This window comes from Artemia sp. Qi Xiang Cuo, chromosome 17 (assembly GCF_049724085.1).
Source record: "Artemia sp. Qi Xiang Cuo chromosome 17, ASM4972408v1, whole genome shotgun sequence".
Classification (NCBI taxonomy): domain Eukaryota; kingdom Metazoa; phylum Arthropoda; class Branchiopoda; order Anostraca; family Artemiidae; genus Artemia; species Artemia sp. Qi Xiang Cuo.
The window spans coordinates 21,263,662-21,287,567 of record NC_142810.1 but is presented as its reverse complement, the minus strand read 5'-3'; the positions used below and the strand labels follow the sequence as shown (position 1 = coordinate 21,287,567).

General features: G+C 33.4%; 1 protein-coding gene across 1 annotated transcript in view; it reads right to left on the bottom strand.

Annotated features, from left to right (window-relative positions):
* Positions 1-4,403: 4,403 nt before the first annotated feature.
* Positions 4,404-23,906, bottom strand: part of LOC148941994 (teneurin-4-like) — a 212,770-nt gene continuing 193,267 nt past the window's right edge. Inside the window, exons 6-7 of the mRNA XM_089103199.1 lie at positions 7,810-7,938; positions 4,404-4,414 (exon numbers count right to left, since the gene is read on the bottom strand). Of these exons, the coding sequence (XP_088959325.1) occupies positions 4,404-4,414; positions 7,810-7,938 (140 nt within the window). The remainder of the gene's footprint in view (positions 4,415-7,809; positions 7,939-23,906) is intronic.

Sequence of the window (23,906 nt, the reverse complement as noted above, 5' to 3'; positions counted from 1 at the left end):
CACAAACCCCCCAGGGCCCGGGGCCAGGCGTTGTAAATGATGCCTTGGGGGCATATATAGTTCTTATGAAAGGCATGTTCGTATAAACTTTAGAGAGGGCTCATTCGATTGGAAATTGAAAGTTCTAGTTCACTTTTTAAGAGTCAAAAGAGACGCGCGGGCAACTAGCCCCCCTCCCCATGCCTTTTTCCCCAAACCCATCCGATAAAATTTTGAGATAGCCATTTTGTTAAAACAGTTCAAAGGTCAGATAAGAAAAGTCCCGTGTCGACACAAACCCCCAGGGCCCCGGGCAGGCGTTACAAGTTATGCTCTTGGGGCATATATGGTTTTTATGGAAGGGATGCTCGTATAAACTTCGAAGATGGTTCATTTGATTGGAAATCGAAAGTTCTAATTCACTTTTTAAGAGTCAAAAGATATCAGAGGGCAACTAGTCCCCCCCATGCCCTATTATCCCATCCGATAAGAACTTTAGCCTTTTTTTTTAAATAGTTTAAAGATCATGTAGCGAAAACTCCGGGGTCGACACAATCCCTCAGGGCCCGGGGGCAGGCGTTGCAAGTTATTCCCTGGGGTCATATATGGTTGTTATAAAAAGGATGCTAGTATAAACTTCAGAGAGGGCTCGTTTGATTGAAGATTGAAAGTTCTAGTTCAGTTTTTAAGAGTCAAAAGAGATTGGAGGGTAACTAGCCCTCTCCCCTCACGCCCCTTTTTCCGAAAATAAATACAATAAGAAATTTTAGATAACCATTTTGTTAAAAATAGTTCAAAGGTCACACAAAAAAACTTCGGTGTCAACACAAGCCCCAGGGCCCAGGAGCAGGCGTTATAAGTTATGCTCTGGGGCATATATAGCTGCTATGGAAGGAATAGTCTATAAACTTCAGAGAGGGCTCATTTGATTGAAAAGTGAAATTTATAGTTCATTTTTTAAGAGTCAAAAGAGATCGGAGGGCAAATAGCCCCCCCCCCTCCCACGCCTTTCCCCTACAAATGCATGCGATAAAAATTTTGAAATAGTCATTTTTTTAAAAAAATTTCAAAGGTCAGATAACTAATCAGATTGGGTTTTGCCTCCTTCTCTCACTGTAAAAGTTTAAAACCTATGCTGCGTCATTAGCGCTTTACTGAAAACGAATTATATTACAAATATTTTCTTTTATGCTTATTACAACATTGAAAATAAACACAAAAATTACAGTAAAATTAAACTTTGAACTGATGAGCTTTCAGCAATTAATATAATTATATATCAACTATTCAGTTTAATTTTGTTAGTTCTTTCCAAGACTATTCAAGACAAATATAGTTTCACTGCAAACAACAGCTTTGATGTTGCCTTCCCTAACTGTAAAAGTTTAAAACCTACTAAGTCATTAGTGCTTCACTGAAAACAAATTATACAAATGCAAATATTTTCTTTTCCAGTTATTACAGCATTGAAAATGAAAATAAAATAACAGTGATATAAAATATGGAACTGATGATCTTTCAGCAATTAATAGCATTATATATCAAATATTCAGTTTGATTTTATTTGTACTTTTCAAGACTGTTCAAGACACATATAGTTTTCAGTAAAGCGCCAATGACGCAGTAGGTTTTAGACTTTTACACTGAAAGAAGGAGGCAAAACCCAAACACTTCTTTGTAGAAATATGGGTTCGTTTCAAGCTGGATTTACATATTCAATTTAAATTTCACTTATTTTAAGATTTATTTACTCATTCATATTAGTAACTATTGTTTGTGTGTTTACTATGATTGTTTATTTAGTTTCTGTCCGTTTTGGGTTTAATTTATGACTCAATAGCAAGATATTTTTGTTCGTTTTAAGCTTGATTTGCATATTCAACTTAAGCTTTACTCGTTTCGAGATTTACTTACCCGTTTATATTACTACCTATTGTATGGTTTTTTGCTATGATTGTTTATTTACTTTCCATTCGATTTAGGTTTTATTAATTCCTTAGTAGCAACTTAAGGTCTTTTGTAATTTGAGTTAATGTACCTTTCTGTTCCATCCGATCTTAAGTTTAATATGGCTTTAACTTCTCTATAGAGTTTTTCTTTTCGGAAAGATTTTTTTTTTAGCTTAATCTTCATCATAGGACGTAGAAAATAGCAGTCAGTACTAGAACAAAAAGATCCAGAATCTTTAGCCCGAACATCATTTCAAACAGTTCGTGGTAACGAACTGTAAGTAAGGAGCGACCCGGCTCAATGGTAACCGAAACTCTAAAAAACGGAATTTTAATACCGATAGATACATCAAAATAATCAGATTTTAATTCTAATTTCAAATATTTAAGTTTCATCAAGTTTAATCTTACCTATCAAAAGTAAAGTGCCTGAGAAAATTTGGCTGATTTTCAAAAAAAAGGGGGAAAGACCCCCTAAAAGTTATAGAACCTAAATGAAAATCACACCATCATATTCAGCGTATCAGAGAACCCTACTGTAGAGGTTTCAAGCTCCTATCTACAAAAATGTGGAATTTTCCATTTTTTGCCAGAAGAAAGATCACGGGTGCGTATTTATTATTATTATTTTTTTTTCCCAGGGGTGATCGTATCGACCCATTGGTCTTAGAATAACGTGGGAGGGCTCATTGGAACGGAAATTAAAAGTTCTAGTGCACTTTTTAAGTGACTAAAAAAACGGAGGGCAACTAGGCCCCCTCCCACGCTCATTTTTTTCCCAAAGTCACCCAATCAAAATTTTGAGATAGCCATTTTGTTCAGCATGGTCGAAAATATTATAACTATGTCTTTTAGGATGACTTTATCCTTCGAAGCCCCAAGGAGGAGGGCTCAAAGCTATGAACTTTACCCAATGTTAACATATACGTAGTACTGGTTATTGGGAAGTAGGCTATTAAGACGTTTTCAGGGGGAATTTTTTCTGGTAGTGGGGGGTGGGGGTGGGTTGGGGGTTATATGGGAGGATCTTTTCATGAAGGAAGTGTTCATGGGGGTAGGGACATTGCTATGACGGGGGCGCCGGATTTCCCATCATTATTAAAAAAAAAGAAAATCAGATATTAAATATAAAAAAACAAGTTTTTCAACTGAAAAAAAACAAGTTTTTCAACTGAAAGTAAGGAGCAACATCAAAACTTAAAACGAATAAAAAATATTAGATATATGATTGGGTTCACCTTCTAATCAATGCCTCGCTCATTAAGCCAAAGATTTTTTAGTACTTTCATAATAGCTATTTATTCTAATTAACGGCGTTTGTGATTAAGGGGTCATTTTTAAAGAATTGGAACAAAATTTTGTTTACTTATTCAATGACGATGAACCAAAATAAAAGCTGCATTAACTAAAGACGATCAGAAATTAAATAAAAAAAACAGTTTTTTAAACTGAAACTAAGGAGCGACATTAAAACTTAAAACGAACAGAAATTATTCCGTATATGAAAGAGGCCGTCCACTGCTCTGCTCTTTACGCTAAAGTTTGACTCTGTTTCACAACTTTATTTTTAAAACAATAAAAAACTTTAGCGTAAAGAGCAAGGCGTTGAGGAGGGGACAGCCCCTTTCATATACGGAATAATTTCTGTTTGTTTTAAGTTTTAATGTCGTTCCTTACTTTCAGTTTAAAAAACTTGTTTTTTTATTTAATTATATACTTAAGACAAAATATTAAGCCATATGATTTACTTACAATTTGTTTTTTTTTTAAAGATTTATTCTTGTTTACATCCTTGAAAAAAAAGTATTCCTCAAAGTACTTTAAATATGTTACATATCTAGTAATAAAATTGTATTGCCCCTCTATTACTTGGACTATCTCTCTTAGCTTTTCTCTGTCTACAATTAGCCATATCTTGACGCAACCTATGCAACCTACTGCAAAATACTTGATAACTTCAATTCATCTCTTTACGCATAGGGCTTGGCAATATGGGGTCAGGAGTTCAATCCCAACTGCCGCAAGATTGGACAATAGGCGTGCTGCCTGTCCCTGTAAAAAACCGCCTTGTAACATCGACAAATGTCGAAAGTCAACGCTCCATGCGCAATCGATGTTCTCACTAAAGGATCCATATCCTATATTGGTTACTATACTGCATCCTAATCAGTGATTTTCACGAACTCACTTTTTTGATCGCTGAAGGAATAATGCAGATATTTCATTAGCTAAGACAACATATACTAAGATTCTCAAAGTCACTCTGTGTTTTGTTTTTTCAGCCTCGAAATGATCAAACGTCATTGCTAAGCCTAGAAGCTTTATGGCTTGTCTCAGAAATTCACAAAGATTGTTAGGCTAAATAAGTTCTAGCAGCTGGTTCTGTCATTCTTAATGGATTCCTGTCAATCAAATATAATATGGGAAATTAGCTGGCACATGAACTATTACATTTTGCACTTGGTGTGAGTAAAATCAAGCTTGCTCTATAAAAATATAATAAAAATAAAAATAAAAAAATGCATAGAAAAGATATTGTCGTGTCCCTAAACAAAAAAACTAGCGTTTTCTCGAGGGTTTGTCGCAAGACCGCTCATATAAATTTATCAACAATTTTACAAAGAATGAAAGAACTTTTAGAAAAATAACCCTTTTTAAAGTATCGCATCCCCCTTCGATACTCCCTTTTGAGCCCCCTTTCTAAGATTTTATATATATCCATGTTCTGTAATATCAGTACTGTAATAATATCTACTTACTTGAATTTCATGCGCATAAACATATGTTAAAAATACATTACAAACAAAAACATTATACATTATACATTAGTTATTAAACATTATACATTAAACAAAAACCACGAATCAATAGATAAAATCATATCCACAAAATAAAAAATATCGATGTTATTCAAGCGTCTGTTCCCTAAGATTAATTTGTCAAAACTTTTTGATATTGGAAGAATAAAAAAAAAAAACAATTTCCTTTCTAAAACACTATAAGTAGTCCTTTCCACTTCCATTGTACCAGTGGTCTCAATTGGGGGTGATTAGGAGAGGCATGTGCGCCCCTGGATTTTTTCTACATCCCCCCACCCAGGTTTCTAAAATACTTTTTATTGGGCATTTTCACTGAAAAGTGGATTTTTCGGGTATTCTCAATAATAAGGTTGAAAAAATGACAAATCTACCCACTCCCTACCCAGATTAAAAAAAATAAAGCTCTTCGCTAAATTTTTGTGAATTGACGCCACTGAATCCTACAGCTTGGGCGAGAGTATACTTACGACGATAAAAAAAAAAAAAAAAAAAAAAAAAAAAAAAAAAAAAAAAACACGGACGAATATTAGGCTCGGATCTTTTGGCTCAAAATGAATAAAAAGGAAAGTTAATCCGACGCCGTTAAATATATGATTAACACAACAAAAATATATTTCTTGGTGGATTTTACGATTCAAACATATTAAAAGTAAAATTATTTAAAGCGAAGAATTATATATTCTTTTTTTCTAACATTGGAATGTAAAGGGCTACTTAAAAGACATTTTCAGTAAGACTTTCAACGTAATTAAATTCACAAAAATAGGTTTGATGGCTATTGAACTGACAAACTTGTGTATGACCAGCCGTCGAGGCAGACACGAAGGGACACAGTTTGGTCTAATTATTTATTAAATAAAAAATCAAGTTTTTTTAAAACTGAAAGTAAGGAGCAACATTAAAACTTAAAACAAACAGAAATTAGTACGTGTATTAAGGGGATTGCCCTCTCCTCAACACCTCCCATCTTTACGCTAAAGATTTTTAGTACTTTTAAAAAAGCTTCTCGTTCTAATTAAGCGACCCTTGTGTTTCAGGAGTCGCTCTTAACGAATTGGGACAAATTCAAACTTTAGCGTAAAAAGCGAGGTGTGGAGGAGAAGGCAATTCCCTTCATGCGTATAATAATTTCTGTTCGTTTCAAGTTTTAATGTTGCTCCTTACTTTAAGTTGAAAAAACTTGTTTTTTTAAATTTCCGATCGTTTTTAAGTAATTCCAGGAAATCTGGCCACACCTCCACGGAAAAATCTCCCTCCCCACGGAATATCCTCTAGAAAACTCAATCCCGGCGAAAAATTTACCTGGGACAATTACCCTTAATAACTCCACACGTAAAATTGAGACGGAAAAGGGAAAGCAAGACATTTAAAAAGAATTTTGTATAGGAATTCTGGCAATTCCACCTGCATAATTTCCCCTGACAAGTTCATTCCCTGGAAACTTCCTTCCCCATAGTGAAAAAAAGCAAAAATTTGCCCCCCCTTATCTGAAAATGTATACATACTTAACAATAACAAATACTATGTATAAAAAGGGCAAATTTTATGACTTAAGGGCCATTCCCTTGGGGCTGTGGGGGGGGGGTCATGTTATGTTGGAAGGCACAGTTAATGAGCCTTTCAAGTATGATGAACAAAATGGCTATCTCAAATTTTGATCGGACGACTTTTGGAAAAAAGGGGCGGGGGAGGGGGCCAGGTTGCCCTCGAATCTTTTTTTTTAACATAAAAAGGTCATTAGAAATTTTGTTCGAACGAGCCCTCTCCCAATATTCTAGGACCTCTGGGTCGATACAATCACCCCTGGGGGGGGAGGGAATAAGCACACATCCTCGATGTTTCTTCTGGCAGAAAATACAAAATTCCACCTTTTTGCAGATAGGAGCTTGAAACCACTATAGTATGGTTTTTGATACGCTGAATCTAATGGTGAGATTTTCATTAAGATTTTAATACTTTTAGGGGATATTTTCCCCTTTTTTCGATAATCCGGCAAATTTTCTCAGGTTCGTGGCCTTTAATCGGTAAGACTAAACTTAATGACGCTTATATATTCAAAATCAGCATAATAAGACAATTCTTTTGATATATCTATTGGTTCAAAATATTTTAGAGTTTTGGTTATTATAGGACACGCCAAGAACCGGGTTCTTGTGTAACAGCTTTATCCGACGTTGTACTTCTATCTGGTATGATCTTCCGAGGCATATTATTCCTGCAAATTTCTCTGTTGACTCCTTCAAAAGAAGGTTCAACAGACACTTAAAATCTCGAGGTATCGCAGCGAGGCAAAGGAATAGCGGCATATCAGATAACCTTAAGTACCTTGCGCCGTGAATATAGGAATAAAAAAAAAATATTAAAAAAATTATAGCAAGAGGGCTCTTTGTCTCCAATTTTTGTTATGAAAAAACAACAGCAACAACAATCGAAAAGATAGATGAGGTCCAGAATGGATAACGTCAACCAAAAACCTTACGCAAACAAAGACATTTTCTTACATCAGGAAAAATATTTAATTTCAAACAAAACAAGTCTTTTTTCAAACAAAATAATTCTCGGAAGACAATTAATTTCATTTGTGTTTCATTCAATGTTTGGTCTTCAACAATCGTTTCATTTCAAAATGACTTGAGATTTCCGCTCAGTTAAGTGTTTCAAAGTGTTTTTTTCATATTACTAATGTATTTTTTACAATTTTTTTTTAATTAAGCCACATTGAGTCACATAGAAAATGGAATTGAAGCCAGGTTCTGCAAATATTTCGTGGTCTAATTTTCAAGTGAACCCGAAATGTCGCTAAAATTTTATAATGGAAGAAACAAACAAAAAAAAGAAATAACGAAAATTTGCTCTCTTTTTTTTCTATCTCTAATCAATTCAAATCACGATTCAAAATCACAATTGGGATAGTAAGTTCTTACAAATTTTTCAAACATTCGAAAATGAAAAATAACTTCTAGAAATAAAGTTCGTTACCCAGAAGCTTTATTATAAAAAAGAGTAAAAAAACGAAAATGAAAAAATAACACTGTTAATTTGTATAGGAAAAAAAAAATTACCGTTACTGCATGTTTCACCACTCCAACCTGGTTTGCACATACACGCTCTAAGTGTCTGATTCCAATGTCCAGTGTTTCCACAATCTAGATTGCAGGATTTTTCAGGACAGCCCAATAGATCACAATCCCCTAAAACGAGAACGAAACAAATTTAAGACTAGTGTAAACATAAAAAAGAATAAAATTTTGTCTGTGGTTTTCACTGAACTGAGCAAACTGTGTATTCTCTTATTCTCTATTGAACTTACTGTAAAAAACAGGAATAAAAAATCTGGATAAATTACGAAGTTTCGGGAATTTGTTGTTTTTATTTTTGACTGTAGGATATCTTTAAACTGCAACAGCGAAAAAATGAAAGAAAAACTTTCTGCTTCTGCGAAGGTCTTTGCCTAATAATCACCTGATGGGGATTTACAATAGGTTTTTTTTTTTTTTTAGGTTACAATAGGTTTTTTTTACAAATTAGTTTTTTTCCTAGTGACAATACTAAGTGACAATAAGACTAATGCTTGTTTGTAAAACAATTTATTGAAACACTTTTAATTGTGTATTCAATGAAGAATATAAATTTAAAATTGTAAAACTAAATATTCAAGAAAGTTTGACTATGCGTTTTTAAAAAAATGAAATAGCTTCTTTTTAATATTCATCTTTTGGTTTGACATGCGTTTAAAAAAGTTAAGTAAAATATAAAATATTCGTCCTATAGGGCTATTTGTTCATCATTTTTTAAACCAAGACCTGCGCCAAAACTTTTTATTTGTTTCATCGATGCTTTATCCCCCTCCCCCTTCCAAAATACTGATTTAACATTGACGTTGCGGCCTTGTCGGGCGTTGGACGTCTCAAACCCTTCTGCCCTTAAAACACAAGCCTGCCAGAGCTCTTCTGGGCATTAATTTATGTTGAGCGAGTTTCATTTTCATCACTCGTTAAGTGACTTTAATCTTGTTTTCTTTCACGTAATGATCCCCAAAAACATCCACATTATTTCTTTCATCACTGTGAATAAACTAAGCAATATGGCGGTCTAATACATAAATGTCTGTTCTAATACATTGGTATGTTTGGACAGTTCCAGAAGATCAAGAAATTAGTCTAGGCATTACCATCAAAGGAATTCCAGATGTATGCCCCGCTGGGAAAAAGTATTCTGGAAAAATCTTTGCGTCGTGACATGGCAAAATTTGTAAATGAATCAAAGATTATGTCTTCTAATCGCATTTCCAAACCGATTCTTGGGGACAAAAAATTATTTTTTTTCGAAAGAAGATTATTTTTATCCTCGAGGCTCCACATAAAGGAACAGAAGGGAACAATGGTTCTTAACCATCAATAATAGGGTATATGCACTCCCAAGGCAGGGTTATACTGGGGAAATTCCTCTCTCTTAAACGAGTAATGCTCAATATGTCAAGTACCTCAATCTTCAGAAAAAATTATTATTTTTATTTAAGTTAAGAAAGGTGTCTTTAAAATTTTTCCCTTACTCTCATTAGAAAATTTTGCAGGGTCGTTACCCCCTTCCTTCCAAATAAATGTATACCGGAAGAGTAGACAATACATTAGTGTCAAAGCATCAGAAGGGCGCTGTTTTAACGTTAAATAGTGTCAGACTATAGCACAATTCCTCCAAGTTTTTCAAAAAACTCCTACCCCCTACCAATGGGGAAAAATACTGCTTCTACACACAGTATTAAAAAACAGATTCCACTTTTAAGACGGCATCACACGAAAATTTCAAATTGAATTTTGAAAGCACTAGCTCTAAAAGGAAAGATTCTTCATAAGGTGTTTCAAAAATGTTTAAGCCGAATGTGAATATAATTAATTTGCTTGACTTCACCACTCGATACACAAGGGCCAAAAACCATGTGAAAATAAATAGCAACTCATCGAAGCACAAAACCGTCTGAGCTATCGTCCTCTCCACAAAACTCTGGAGATTTTGAAGGATTTATTTCGTAATTTCTTCCTTTTTTTATAGGATTACGCTGTTTTTGAAAATAACCCTCCCCCCTCACCTCTGCAGAACAAATTACTTCCTACCTACATGACCGATACACATCGGTCTGCCAGGAGTTTTCTTAGTCTCTATTAATTTAGTACCCTATTGCAACTTTCTGCCACTTTAAGGAATAAGAATAATAAATGTCCTGCTTCTAAGACCTGAAGAAAAGCACCAAAAAGCTATGTTAGCTTCTTGGCTATATTTACCTCCGAGTCTCTACTGCTTGGATTCGAAAAACATATGCTCTATTCCTAATTGAAAATTATTCACTTGATATGTTTTGGATCACTAGAATGTCCTAAATATAACTTTCCAGAATTAATGGAATATTTGCTTGAAGTTATGAAAACTGAACTATTTCAAAATGCATGGTATAATTCTCCACTTTACTAGCTTGCCCAAAAGCGTGCTTCTGGAGCCCTATTTCTTTTCTTTTCCTGTCGTTTTTGTTTTTTTTTGTGTTATATTTAGAATAAAATAAATAAACCATGATGATGATGATAAACTCTAGGATACCATAATCACAACCATGAAAACACAAAATGTATTTTTTAAATCTAGGGGGGATTGTATGTTCAATTTTTTAAATGAAAATGCCAAAATAGCCCTTTTTCGACGAAAATACCCTAAAAAAGGCTCAATTGGTCAGAATCTTCCAAGTTGTTTACTTAATAAATCCAAGAAGATAATAGTTACATCCATGGCAATCCGATTGGAGGGGTATATGTACAACTTTTAAAAATATTCAATGAATCAAGCTCGTTATTTTTTTTTCACGTCAGATAAAATGTCGACATTTTGTGCGATGATACTTTTGGCCGAGGTCGAAAAAACGATGACACAAAACGCTATTGCGTTTTGCGATAAAACATTGTATAACATACAATCCACACACCGTACCTGCAAATGAAGTTAATTAATATACTCATAGACCTACCTTTCAGAATAGGATATTTGTTAGAAATTGTGAATATGGGACTATTCCAAAATGCAGGATTGAATACTGAATTGTTTACTTTAACCTCAGAGACCTTAATTACATCCAGGGGAAACAGATTGGAGGTATATGCGTAGAGGCTCCTTAAAATATCCAACGAACCATGCTCATCACTTTTCACCCTGTTGGTCGCTGTTATTTTCTTAACAAATAATTTCAGAAGGAAAATTTGTTCCGCTATGGTTGCTGTTTATATAGCCACATAGATTTTGGAGCTTTCCTTTCGGGAATTATGTAAGGGACTATGAGCTTCTATGAAGAGGTATGGGTATGGTAAAAGCTTCTATATGGGTATGAGCTTCTATGAAGAGGTATGGGTATGGTAAAAGGTTCTAGATGGGTTTGAGCTTCTATGAAGAGGTAATGGGTATGGTAAAAAAAAAAGCCTTTCAATAAAAATGACTTGACTCTCTTTATGACATTGAAATTCTTTTGGATCTAGGTCAATGAACAACCCGGAACTTGAAATATATTTCCGGTTATGTTTTGGCATTAGTGCTCCGGTAATGCTAAAACAAAATTTAATTACTAATTTTACTAATTTACTAATTAAAAAATTTAATTAAAATTTAATCGATTTCTAAAACATTCAGAAATTTAAGAAAATATACAATAAAGTAAAAATTATTTACAAGCATCTCATTTGTAACAAATTTTTAGTGTGCTACGAAATTACAAAGGTAGAATCCCATTGATTAGAAATTTTCAAAGTATCTGCGATCATTCTTTTTAGTCTATCTGAGCCCTCTTTTCTTGTCCATTCATCAACATAAAAAAAAACTAAATGGAAGTGAATTTATGAGAAAAAAAATCATTTGTGACAATGAAAGACAGCGTAAAAGGGAGAGAGAGAAAAAAAAGAATTACATTTTGATTTTGGTTTCTTATCTAACTTCTTCAAACTAATCATGTTTTATGTACATTTTTTATTTATAAAACGCAAGTCTGACTTTAAAAGGATATACCAGGATTTTCATTTTATGGCTTATCAATATTATTAATTTTAGATAAATAAGAGAGGTTTTCAGTTTTCGGGCTTTTTCACAGTTACTACTACTATTACTACTACTACTACTACTAGGTCACCGCACCACCAAGCCGCCTAAGATCAACACAACTACACACGCTCCTCCTATATACCAATTTATTGAAAGCCTCCCTCTTTACACCTTCCCAGGGTGTAAGTTCTCATTTCTCTTAAATCTTTCCTTATGACTTCTTCCCACCCAAACCGAGGATGGCCTGCTTTTCGTTTAGCCCTAGACGGTTGGCCAAAAAGGACAATCTTTGGCAATCTGTCATACTTCATCTGCATAACATGCCTTAGCCACAGGGTTGCCACCGTCAGTAGGATTTTGCTAGATCTAGTAAAAAAAATCTAGTAAATTTAGAGGATCTAGTAAATTTCCCAAAATCTAGTAAAAAATTGTAAGAAGTAACGGCTTATAGTAAACAAAACTTTTTTTTATTTTCCATGAATTCGGCGGAAAGTATTATCGTAAATATATGACCATTAGTAATCTTTGCTTGTCTATTTTGCATTTTACAATTTTCTTTGTCCGTCTCAGAGCGAAACAAGCAGTCACCTATTTTCACAAATAAACCCTTCACTTCCGGCGTCTAAAGGTTGACAAAATCAGCTTTCTGTGTATCAAATCTTACCAACTAAAAATGAAGCTATAATGACACTTAGATTTGTGATGATTGGGAATCTATTGGAACCAAACAAAAGCCAACCACCCAAGGTCATTAGGTGAATCTCCTCAGTTTGAAAATTTTTATTGAGGGAAAAGGAGCATGTTGAGAGAAATTAAAAGTAAGTAGAAATGTAACATTATATATATATATATATATATATATATATATATATATATATATATATATATATATATATATATATATATATATATATATATATATATATATATATATATAAATATATATATATATATATATATATATATATATATATATATATATATATATATATATATATATATATATATATATATATATATATATATATATATATATATATATATATATATATATATATATATATATATATATATATATATATATATATATATATATATATATATATATATATATATATATATATCCAAAACAAGGATTTTTGAACTTGTAGGTTTCTGGAATTTTCAATCATACTATAAAAACGAAGGAAAAAGGAAGAGAAAAAGGAAAAAAGATTGTGAAAATCGCATTGATTATCCTCCTATAGTATAAATCGTTGCTTGATGGTGCGCGTGCGGCTTAGCCGCACGCGCAAATTTTTTTTTTTAGCATTTAGTAAAAACAGATGCTATCTAGTAAATTTTTCCCCTCCGATTTAGTAAATTCTTCCAGTTCAGGGTGGCAACCCTGCTTAGCCATCACAACCTTTTTCTCATTATCAAACAGTTCGTGGTAACGAACTGTAAGTAAGGAGTGACCCGGCTCAATGGTAACCGAAACTCTAGAAAACGGGGTTTTGATACCAAAAGATGCATCAAAAGAATTAGATTTTAATGCTGATTTCAAATATATAAGTTTCATCAAGTTTAGTCTTGCCCATCAAAAGTTACGCACCTGAGAAAATTTGGCTGACTTTCGAAAAAAGGGGGAAGGACCCCCTAAAAGTTATAGAACTTCAATGAAAATCACACCATCATATACAGAGTATCAGAGAACCCTACTGTAGAGGTTTCAAGCTCCTATCTACAAAAATGTGGAATTTTGCATTTTTTGCCAGAAGAAACATCACGGATGCGTGTTTATTTTTTTATTTTTAATGTTTTTTTTTTCCAGGGTTGATCGTATCGACCCAGTGGTCCTAGAATATCGTGGGTGGGCTCATTGGAACGTAAATTAAAAGTTCTAGTTCCCTTGTTAAGTGACCGAAAAAATGGAGGGAAACTAGGCCCCTTCCAACGCATATTTGTTTTCCCAAAGTCACCCAATCAAAATTTTGAGATAGCCAGTTTGTTCAGCATGATCAAAATATGATAAATATGTCTTTTAGGATGACTTAATCCCCCAAAGTCCCCGGGGAAAGGGCTGAAAGCTATCAACCTAAACTCTACAACAGTTTTAACGCCTATCCGGCATAAAATGGCACAGCCATGTCTTCAGGATGAGATAAGACACAAAAACACATTGATTTTGAGAATACATTGCCCAACCATCCCAAGGAAGTTTCCATCCCATCTGAGAAAAAAACTCGAAAAAACTGTGAACAAAACGGATAGAAACTAATGGAACAGCAACTAGCCAATTCAGTGGCTTTGAATCGCATAATTAGAACGAGACACCCCCTGTAACAACCAAAAAATCCCATGTCATTATTATGTGCATATCCAATCGATTTCTAGTTAAGGGTTTAGAGTGATATTAAGACATGTTTTATCATTTTTTCTTCTTCTTCTTGCAGTACAGTCAGAAGATTTTAGTCTCTCATTGATTCAGTCATCAAGCAAAATGGCCAGCTAATTGGCAGTAACAAAGAGATAAAGCAAACTCGAACATAAGAAAAAGAAGCATAAAAATTTCAGCTTTTGTGTGTTAGCAATTTGGTTTTCTTAATAGCTACCATTCACCTTTTCCCTCAGTAGACTCGTTGTTAAAAGCTATCCCGAGTAACGCTAGCTCAAATAAAAAAGGAGTTAATCTTTATTTCTAGTTGAATGAGCTTTACCAACACCTTCCTAATTTTCAGAGAGCTTAAGAGAAGATCTAAGTGTTTTCTTCACCTGGTATTCACAGATCAATAGAAAACACTAGAAGTTCCACAAAAAAGAAGATTGGAAAGAAGTGCCAACAATTTTTTTTTACAAAAGTATTATTGAAGACTAAGGAAAGTCATTACAATCATATGAGAAGCAAGGTAGTCTGGTAAGAAAATGTATTAAAAAGAAAGAAAGAAAAATCAGTTTAACAACAATACTCTCCAAGAAGTCCATAAATCCTACTTCTCTGTTACACCGTTAAAAACACTTTTTCTGTGAGTTGAATTTCCAATCAGCTTCAAAAGTTTTTGCAAGTGGCGTAGCAAACGTCTTAAGCGCAGAAGAAAATACTTTATGAAAGTAAATTATAATTATTAGGAAACCTTTATAGCTTGAGGAAGCTTTATACAAAAATAGAAAGGGAATTTAAATTAGTTTAACAGAAATATTCACGAAAAGCCCTTTTTCTCTACCTATACTATTGGAAAAGTGAAGTTTCTGATCATTTGAAACTGTGTCGTGGGTAGTGCGGAGTAATTTTTAAACACACGGGTCAAATTTTTGGAGAAAGTTAAAGAGAATATTAAGGGAAGCGATAGCTACACGAAAATTAAAGTGTACAATCTGATTTAAAAAAATAGTTCAACAACTATTCTCACAAAAAAAAAAAATATATCAAGTTCCCTTCCTGTGATGCCATCGCTAGAAACAACCAATCTTCTAAAATTTTTTGATACGCTGAAAATAAATTCTCTCCCAGGCTTTGAACGGCTTACAACCAAATTTTTCATGTTTGAAATCCTAGGAACAGATGCTTCAAGCCTCTATCTACAGAAGTCCAAAATTTGGTAGTTTTTCTAACAGGGAGACCACATATTTGATTTGAATAGTTGATGTTTTTTAGCTTTTTTTCCACATGTGGTGGGATCAATTCAAGCCAGTAGAATTCTGTTGTCACACAGATCTTTTGAAAGGAGGCTTAAGTAAAGCTATTGCCGTCCCTCTTGAACGATCTCTCGTCCAAGTTCCAACGGCCACTTTCTTGATACAATCACCGTGAGAAAAAAGGACCAAAAATTTCAAGACGCGTCTGGGACCATCCTTTTTGGGCAAAATACAAGATTTTGCATTTATTTTACTTACGGGTTTGGAGCTTCCTATCCAGGGTCCCCAAGTATTTTGACTTTGATCGTTTAAGTTACATCTAGAATGCACATTTGGGAGGGGGGTAGTTTTCTTCCTTTTGTACATTGTTGGCGTCAGCTTTTGATTTCAAAATTTTCAGTATCAGTACAGTTGAATTTAGGGTTGGTGCTATATTAGTACCATTTTCACCTGGTGGGCTGGTGATAGAAAAAGATAATCAAAAGTTTTGCCTACGAGTGCTACAAGGATAAAAAAAAACACTGAAAATCTAACCATCTCTACCCCTTTCCAAAATATTCGATATCTCACAGAAAATTGTTTGAATGACCCGATGAATTCTTTATCTGCCATAAAAGCTTTAGAAAAATAATCAGAGTGATTGCTTGCCTGGTACTTCAAGATCAATAGAAAGAAAGCACTAGAAGATCATAAAAAAATGAAAGAATTGTAAACGAGAAAAAGTTTTCATAAAAGTAATACAGAAGACTACAGAAATAATTATAGTTATTTGAAATGTCTGAAGAAAATAGTCTGATGACAAAAAGTTTTGTTTTTCGAACACCTTTTATAATCTGTCTTCTGAAGTCTTTTTTAAGAGGTGCATACTTTTTAACTAAAAGAGTTGGCAGTTGCTGAAGTGGTATTGTGGAAATGATTATATGAGAGTTGAGGTCATTTGCACTTTTTAACTAGCTATAGCACCCCCAGGGCGTTTCTAAGAGAATAAACAGTTAAAGAAAAAGGTTCTTTCTTAGAAAATATTATACTTATTTAGTGTATTACTAGGTTTAAAATTATACATAGCATAGCCTATCCCCAATTTGGTCAACTAAAGGGGTTACCCTCAATTTCGCAAATTTGATTAAATTAAATGTATCATTGTTATCAAGCGTAGGAGTCGCATGTGACTTTTGCGCTGCAGAGAGAACTGCCAAAATCGTTAGGTCTAAACTGTTCTTAAAGGGTGGAACAAAGAGACAATGTATGTTCAATTACACTTAAGTCCTCCTCACCGGCACTGTCCCTCTGATTTTCCCTTTGAGAATTGCTTAGCAAAAACCTTTTGAACAATTATTTCAAAGGTGTTAAAATGTCAGATAAAATCCTTAAATATGACCATAACTTTACGCTGAAATTTGAAAAATCTTAGCAGCCTTTATCTCTTTCTGTCTTTTTTTTTTGTCAAAAAAAATTCTGGTCTAATTCAAAGGCCTCCAAAAATGGATCTTCAGATCCTGAAAGCTTTGAAGCGATATCGCTCTGAAACAGTTTCATTACCTTTTTTTTTCATTTAATAGGTAGGCTACTAATTTTTTCAAGATTCAAAATTTAGGTCCCGGAAAAGAAGAGTTTATATATATATATATATATATATATATATATATATATATATATATATATATATATATATATATATATATATATATATATATATATATATATATATATATATATATATATATATATATATATATATATATATATATATATATATATATATATATATATATTATATATATATATATATATATATATATATATATATATATATATATATATATATATATATATATATATATATATATATATATATATATATATATTTATGTCTATGTATGTAGATAGATTAACTTTACTTTTTATAGCTGAAAAATCATATCAAAATTTATTTATTACCTTTTAAACAGAATTTGAACAGCTATTTGAAGCCTCATTAAACAGTTCGTGGTAGAGAACTGTAAGTAACGAGCTTTTTCTTTAAAAAAAAAAAAAAAAAAAAAAAAAGCCTTATGCTGATTTCAAATATACAAAATTCATTAAATTTAGTGTTACCCATCAAAAGCTATAAACCTGAGAAAATTTGCCTGATTTTCGAAAAAGGGAAAAAACACTCCATAAAAGTCTAGGAATCACAATGAAAATCACATCATTAGTTTTAGTGTATCACAGAACCCTCTCGTGGAGGGATCAACCTCCCATCTGCAAAAATGTGGTATTTTTGGCCAGAATAAAGATCCCAAATGCGAATTAATTTATTGTTTTTTTATTTGTTTTTCTCAGAGGCGATCGTATCAAACAGTTCGTCGTAACGAACTGTAAGTAAGGAGGGACCCGGCTCAATGGTAACCGACACTCTAGAAAACAGGTTTTTGATACCAATAGATACATCAAAAGAATCAGATTTTAATGCTGATTTCAAATATATAGTTTTCATCAAGTTTAGTCCTACCTATTTAATGTTAAGCGCCTGAGAAAATTTGGCTGATTTTCGAAAAAAGGGGGAAAGACCCCCTAGAAGCAATAGAACCTTAGTGAAAATCACACCATCATATTCAGCGTATCAGAGAACCCTACTGTAGAGGTTTCAAGCTCCTATCTACAAAAATGTGGAATTTTGCATTTTTTGCCAGAAGAAAGATCCCGGATGCGTGTTTATTTGTTTTTTTGTTGTTTTTTTTTCCCAGGGGTGATCGTATTGACCCAGTGGTCCTAGAATATCGTGGGAGGGCTTATCGGAACGAAATTTAAAATTTTTAGTGCCCTTTTTAAGTGAACAAAAAAATGGAGGGCAATTAGGCCCCCTCCCACGCTCAGTTTCTTCCCAAAGTCACCCGATCAAAATTTTGAGATAGCCCTTTTTGTTGATCAAAACAAACTTTCAGCAATGATCGAAAATATGATAAATATGATCGGGAGGAGGGCTGAAAGTTATGAACTTTACCCAATGATAACATACAGTATTGGTTATTGGGAATAATACAGACGTTTTCAGGGGGATTTTTTCTGGTAGAGGGGGGGGGGGTCGGGGTTATGTGGGAGGATCTTTCCATGAAGGAAGTTTTCATGGGGGAATGGACATTGCTATGAAGGGGACGACAGATTTCCCAGCATTATTTAAAAAAAAGATAAGAAATTAAATAGAAAAAAACAAGTTTTTCAACTGAAAGCAAGCAGCAACATCAAAACTTAAAACAAACAGAAAATATTACGTATATGATTGAGTTCACCCCCTAGTCAATACCTCACTCTTTAAGCCAAAGATTTCTTAGTACTTTCATAAGAGCTATTTATTCTAATTAACGGCCTTTGTGATTAAGGGGTCATTTAAAAAAAATTAGAACAAAATTCGAACTTTAGTTTAAAGAGCAAGGTATTGACTAGGGGGCAAATCCCCTAATATACGTATTAAAATATATGAATATAGAAGTTCTTTATTTAAGTTAATTCGTAAGTTACGTCTATTTATTACTAATAAAAACGTTCGTAAATAAAATTAAACAAGTTTCGGGAAAGCCATTTAACCAAATAAAATTAAAATTAATATGCAAATTTTGTTTTAATTATTCATATATGGTAAGCCAAAATAAAAACCTGCATCAATTCAAAAACATTCAAAAATTAAATAAAAAAAACAAGTTTTTTTAACTGAAAGTAAGGAACGACGTTAAAACTTAAAACGAACAGAAATTATTACGTATATGACAGGGGCTGTCCCCGCCTCAACGCCACGCTCTTTACCCAAAAGTTTGTCTTTATCACAACGCTATTTTTTTTAAACAATAAAAAACTTTAGCATAGAGAGTGAGGCGTTGAGGAGGGGACATCCCCTTTCATATAAGTAATAATTTCTGTTCGTTTTAAAATTTAACGTCGTTCCTTACTTTCAGGTAAAAAAACTTTTTTTTATTTTTATTTAATCAAACCAATAGTCCAGATGATCCGGAGAGAGCTTATTCTAATGAAAATTAAAACTTCTAGTGCCCTTTTTAAGTGACCCAAAGATTAAAGGGTAACTAGCCCCTATCCCACGCCCCTTTTTTACCCAAAGTCGTTTGATCAAAATTTTGAGAGAGATATTTTGTTCTGCATAGTTTAAAGGTCCAGTAACTATGTCTTTGGGGATAGCATGGCCCAAAGAGTCCCTAGGGAAAGGTTTGCAAGTCGTGAAATTCGCCCATTGTTTACATATATTATTTGTTAGTGGGAAACATATTGCCATTTTTGAGGAGAGGGGTGAATTTTGTGCTAGGGTGATTTCCCACGGAAAAAAATTTTTGTTGGGAGGAAAGTTTCCGGGGGTGGACTTTCCAGGGGAATTGTACACTAGGAGAATTTGCCAGAATTCTTATTACCAGTCTTAATTTCCTTTTTTGCCGACTCAATTTTATATGTGGGAAAATTTTCCAAAATATTAGGAGGAATCACAAGGAAGGGATTGCCTAGAGGATCTTTCCGTTGAAGAGGTGATTTTCCACGGGAGAAGCTCTCCATGGGCGAGTTTTCCGCTGGATAAATTCTACAGTGGGAATTTTCTGCAAGAGCAACTTTCTACTGGGGGGGGGGGAGTTACATAAAAAAAATTTCACGGATGGGGGATTTATGTTATGAATTGAAAAACAATAAGAAATGAAAGCCTTTTTCAAATGAAAGTGAGCTAAGAAAAGATTTTCAGCCGGAATCGTCCGTAAGAAATTTTCCGGAGGGAATTTTCAGCAAGAATGGTATTGTCTGGTTGGAAACCTAGCTGGAGATATTTCACGCGGGAGATATTTGCATGAAGAGATTTTCTGAGGGGGGGGGGGAGAAATTATTCATGGAGGGGGAGTCGGATTTTCCAGCATTATTTAAAAACAATCAGAAATTAAATAAAAAAAAGTTTTTTCCAACTAAAAGTAAGGAGCAACATGAAAAATGAAAGCGAATAGAAATAATTACGTATATGAGGGGGGAGGGGTAATCAATCCTCACTACCTTGATCTTAACGCTAAGTTTGAATTTGTGTCCCAATTCTTTATGAATGACTCCTGAAACGCAAGGACCATCTAACTAGAACAATAAGAAACTTTCTAAAAAATACTAACAACTTTAGCGTGAAGAGCGAGACATACGTAATAATTTCTGTTCGTTTTAAGTTTTGACACTGCTCCTTACTTTCAGTTGAAAAAACTTGTCTTTTTATTTAATTACAAAAAAAATGAAAATCCTTAAAACCTATTTGTAAGAATACGCGAAATATATTGTATATACAAAAATGTAAGAGATTCTGTGAAACTTCTGGCGGCTATCAGCTAGATTTTATTCCAAGAATAAAATTACTAGAATTCCTCCTGACAGTAGGAGCGCCAGAGAATAAATTCTCTAGTTCAGTAGAAAACTAATTGAGAAATTTTTCATTCCAGAGAAGATTCAAAGCTTAATTGAAAACACTTCAATAGTTTTCATTTTGAAAATTTGCAATGTTTTCTGCTCTATTGCGCTCTCTCTCTCTCTCTCTCTCTCTCTCTCTCTCTCTCTCTCTCTCTCTCTCTCTCTCTCTCTCTTTTTCGCTTTCTCTCTTTCTCTCTTTCTCTCTCTCTCTCTCTCTCTCTCTCTCTCTCTCTCTCGATTGAACAATAATAAGAAATTAAAGTCTTTTTCAAATAAAACTGAGCTAAGAAAATTTTTAGTTACCGGAATCGCCTGCAAGGATTTCTCCGGGGGGAATTTTCAGCGAGAATGGAGAATGGAGTTGTCTGGTTGAAATTTTCCTAGCGGGGATATTTTGTGCCAGAGAAACTCTCCATGAAGGGGTTTTCTGAGGGGGGGGGGGAGAAATTTTCCATGAAGGGGGAGCCGGATTTTCCAGCAATATTTAAAAACTATCAAAAATTAAATAAAAAAAGTAATTTCAACTGAAAGTAAGGAGCAACATCAAAAATGAAAGTGAACAGAAACTATTACGAGGGGGGTACCCACCACTCAGTACCTTGATCTTTAGGCTAAATTTTGAATTTTTGTCCCAATTCTTTAAGAACGACTCCTGAAACACCAGGACCATCTAATTAGAACAATAAGAAACTTTCTAAAATATACATTTAGCAGGATGCCAGCGCGCTAGATTTAAGTATTATATTATTTCCATCACTATTTCAATTGGAAGGTTGGGCCCTAGGAAATTGCCCTGGTCAACGAACCTGGTTACTCTTTAGTGAAAATTTTCTAATGCAATCCATTATTCATAATTCTTTTAGCAAAGCTTTTTTACTCTGCACTAAGTTTCAGAGGTCTTAGTAGAATGAAAGTTTGGGTCCAGAGTCCCTCCCCTACAAAGACAAAAATTACATGGAATAAGCAATACTTAATTATGTAACGGATATATAGAAAAGGCTTGTCCAACACAGGATCCCTTCTTCCAAACTGAACTAGTAGGAGAGCATACCTTCCTGAGGCTGTCCAAAAGCCTCAAACATAAGCCAAAAGCCTCAAACATAAGCCAAAAGCCTCAAACATCAAGGCCCTTTTAAAGAAGGGGAGTTCAGGAAATACTAAATTAGGTTTTTAGAAAATGACCGTGCTTATATTAAACTAAGGTGATAAAAAAATAACCATGTGATTTAAGTGATAAATTCTATTCTGGTAATGCAACTCACTTTCGTAGTGATTGAGCACATGATGTTTTTGTGCTACACATAACCCTACCACTCTCAAGTCTATGGTCACTGGACCGGAAATTTGAAACAAAAATAAAATACAAATATTTTGGAAATTATTGTCTAAAAAGATCTTGAAATATCTACTTCCTATTTGAACTTCTGCCTTATCCTCTTTCCACCTCACAAATAAAGCTCCAGGGTAGAGACTAGTTAAGTCTCTCTTAGACTGCAATCCAGCAAAATCTCCTTCATCTTTACTCTTAGTACAGACAAAATAATTTGGTCCGTAGCCCCTTCAACCAATCACGAATATTTTTAGCCCCAATAAACAAGAACGCAGTTATGAATATGGTAAGATTGATGTATGATAATGATGATGCAATAAATAGAAACTTTAGCATTGTCCCAATTTTACTGTCTAAGAATGCATGAGAAGTCGTAAAGGTGTCTTTACGAGAAAATACTTATAGAAATGTCTTGTGTTTTCCAGCAATTTCCAAAGACTATTCAAAGTCTAGTAGAGCTTATGCAGTCCTATCACGTGAATTTCTAATGCCACTTTTGGAGAAACTTGTCACGAAAGCTAAGTATTGAAGACACACATTTTCTTGTTTCCAAAATGTCTTAACGATCTGGAAATGCTAGCAAGAGGAATACTATATATAAAATATTCTGATGTATACTTATTTATACTGACATTTATTCATCTTTTTAAGGTCAATCTATCTATTTTATTTATTTATTTAATTTAATTTATTTTATTTTATTTATTTAATGTTTATTTATTTTATTTATTTATTTATTTATTTATTTTATTTATTTATCTATTTTGTCAATCTATTTATTTAAGGTCAATCTATAAGGTCAATCCGTCAATGAGCCACTATCTATCTATTTTGCTTTTACGAATTGGTCAAATTTGAGAAAAAGAAAGGAAATAGTCTTACTTTTGTTAGGAGAAACCAGTTATAATGTTGTTGCTTCCAGTAATAATAATTGTCCAATATTGTTGTTATTGCTATTATACCCTCTTAATAACAGAATAACTCTTAGTGCAACTATCAATGCTTTCACCATCACTTGTTTTCAGTCATGGAATCTCAGCAAAAGTAATTTTGGATATGAATCATTGTTTCTCTGCTTTTGTAACATCGCAATCCTCCGAATAGTTAAAAAAAAAAAAATCACCCAATTATTGGCTAATCATAAAATAAGGTAAAGTGAGCATCTTGTGAGTATTAAATAAAAAAAAACAAGTTTTTAAACTGAAAGTAAGGAGCGACATTAAAACTTAAAACGATCAGAAATTATTCTGTATGGGGCCGTCCCTATATGAAAGGCCCTATATGAAAGGGGCTGTCCCCTCCTCAACGCCTCACTCTTTACGCTAAAGTTTTTTATTGCTTGAAAAAAAAAATAAAGTTGTGAGAAAGAGTCAAACTTTAGCGTAAAGAGGGAAGCGTTGAGAAGGGGACAGCCCCTTTCATATACGGAATAATTTCTGTTCATTTTAAGTTTTAATGTCGCTCCTTTCTTTCAGTTTAAAAAACTTTTTTTTTTTTATTTAATTTCTGATCGTTTTTTAGTTAATGCAGCTTTTATTTTTGCTCACCGTCATTGAATAATTAAACAAAATTTTCATAAAAATTTTACTTTTCTTTTGCTAAATGGATGTCTCTAAATTTGGTTATGACCTAATTTAAAAATTAACTTACGTAACTAACTTCTATATTCGTATATTTTTCTTCTGGCAAGTTGCAGATTTTTGCAGAAATGAGCTTGAAACCTATGTAATAGGGTTT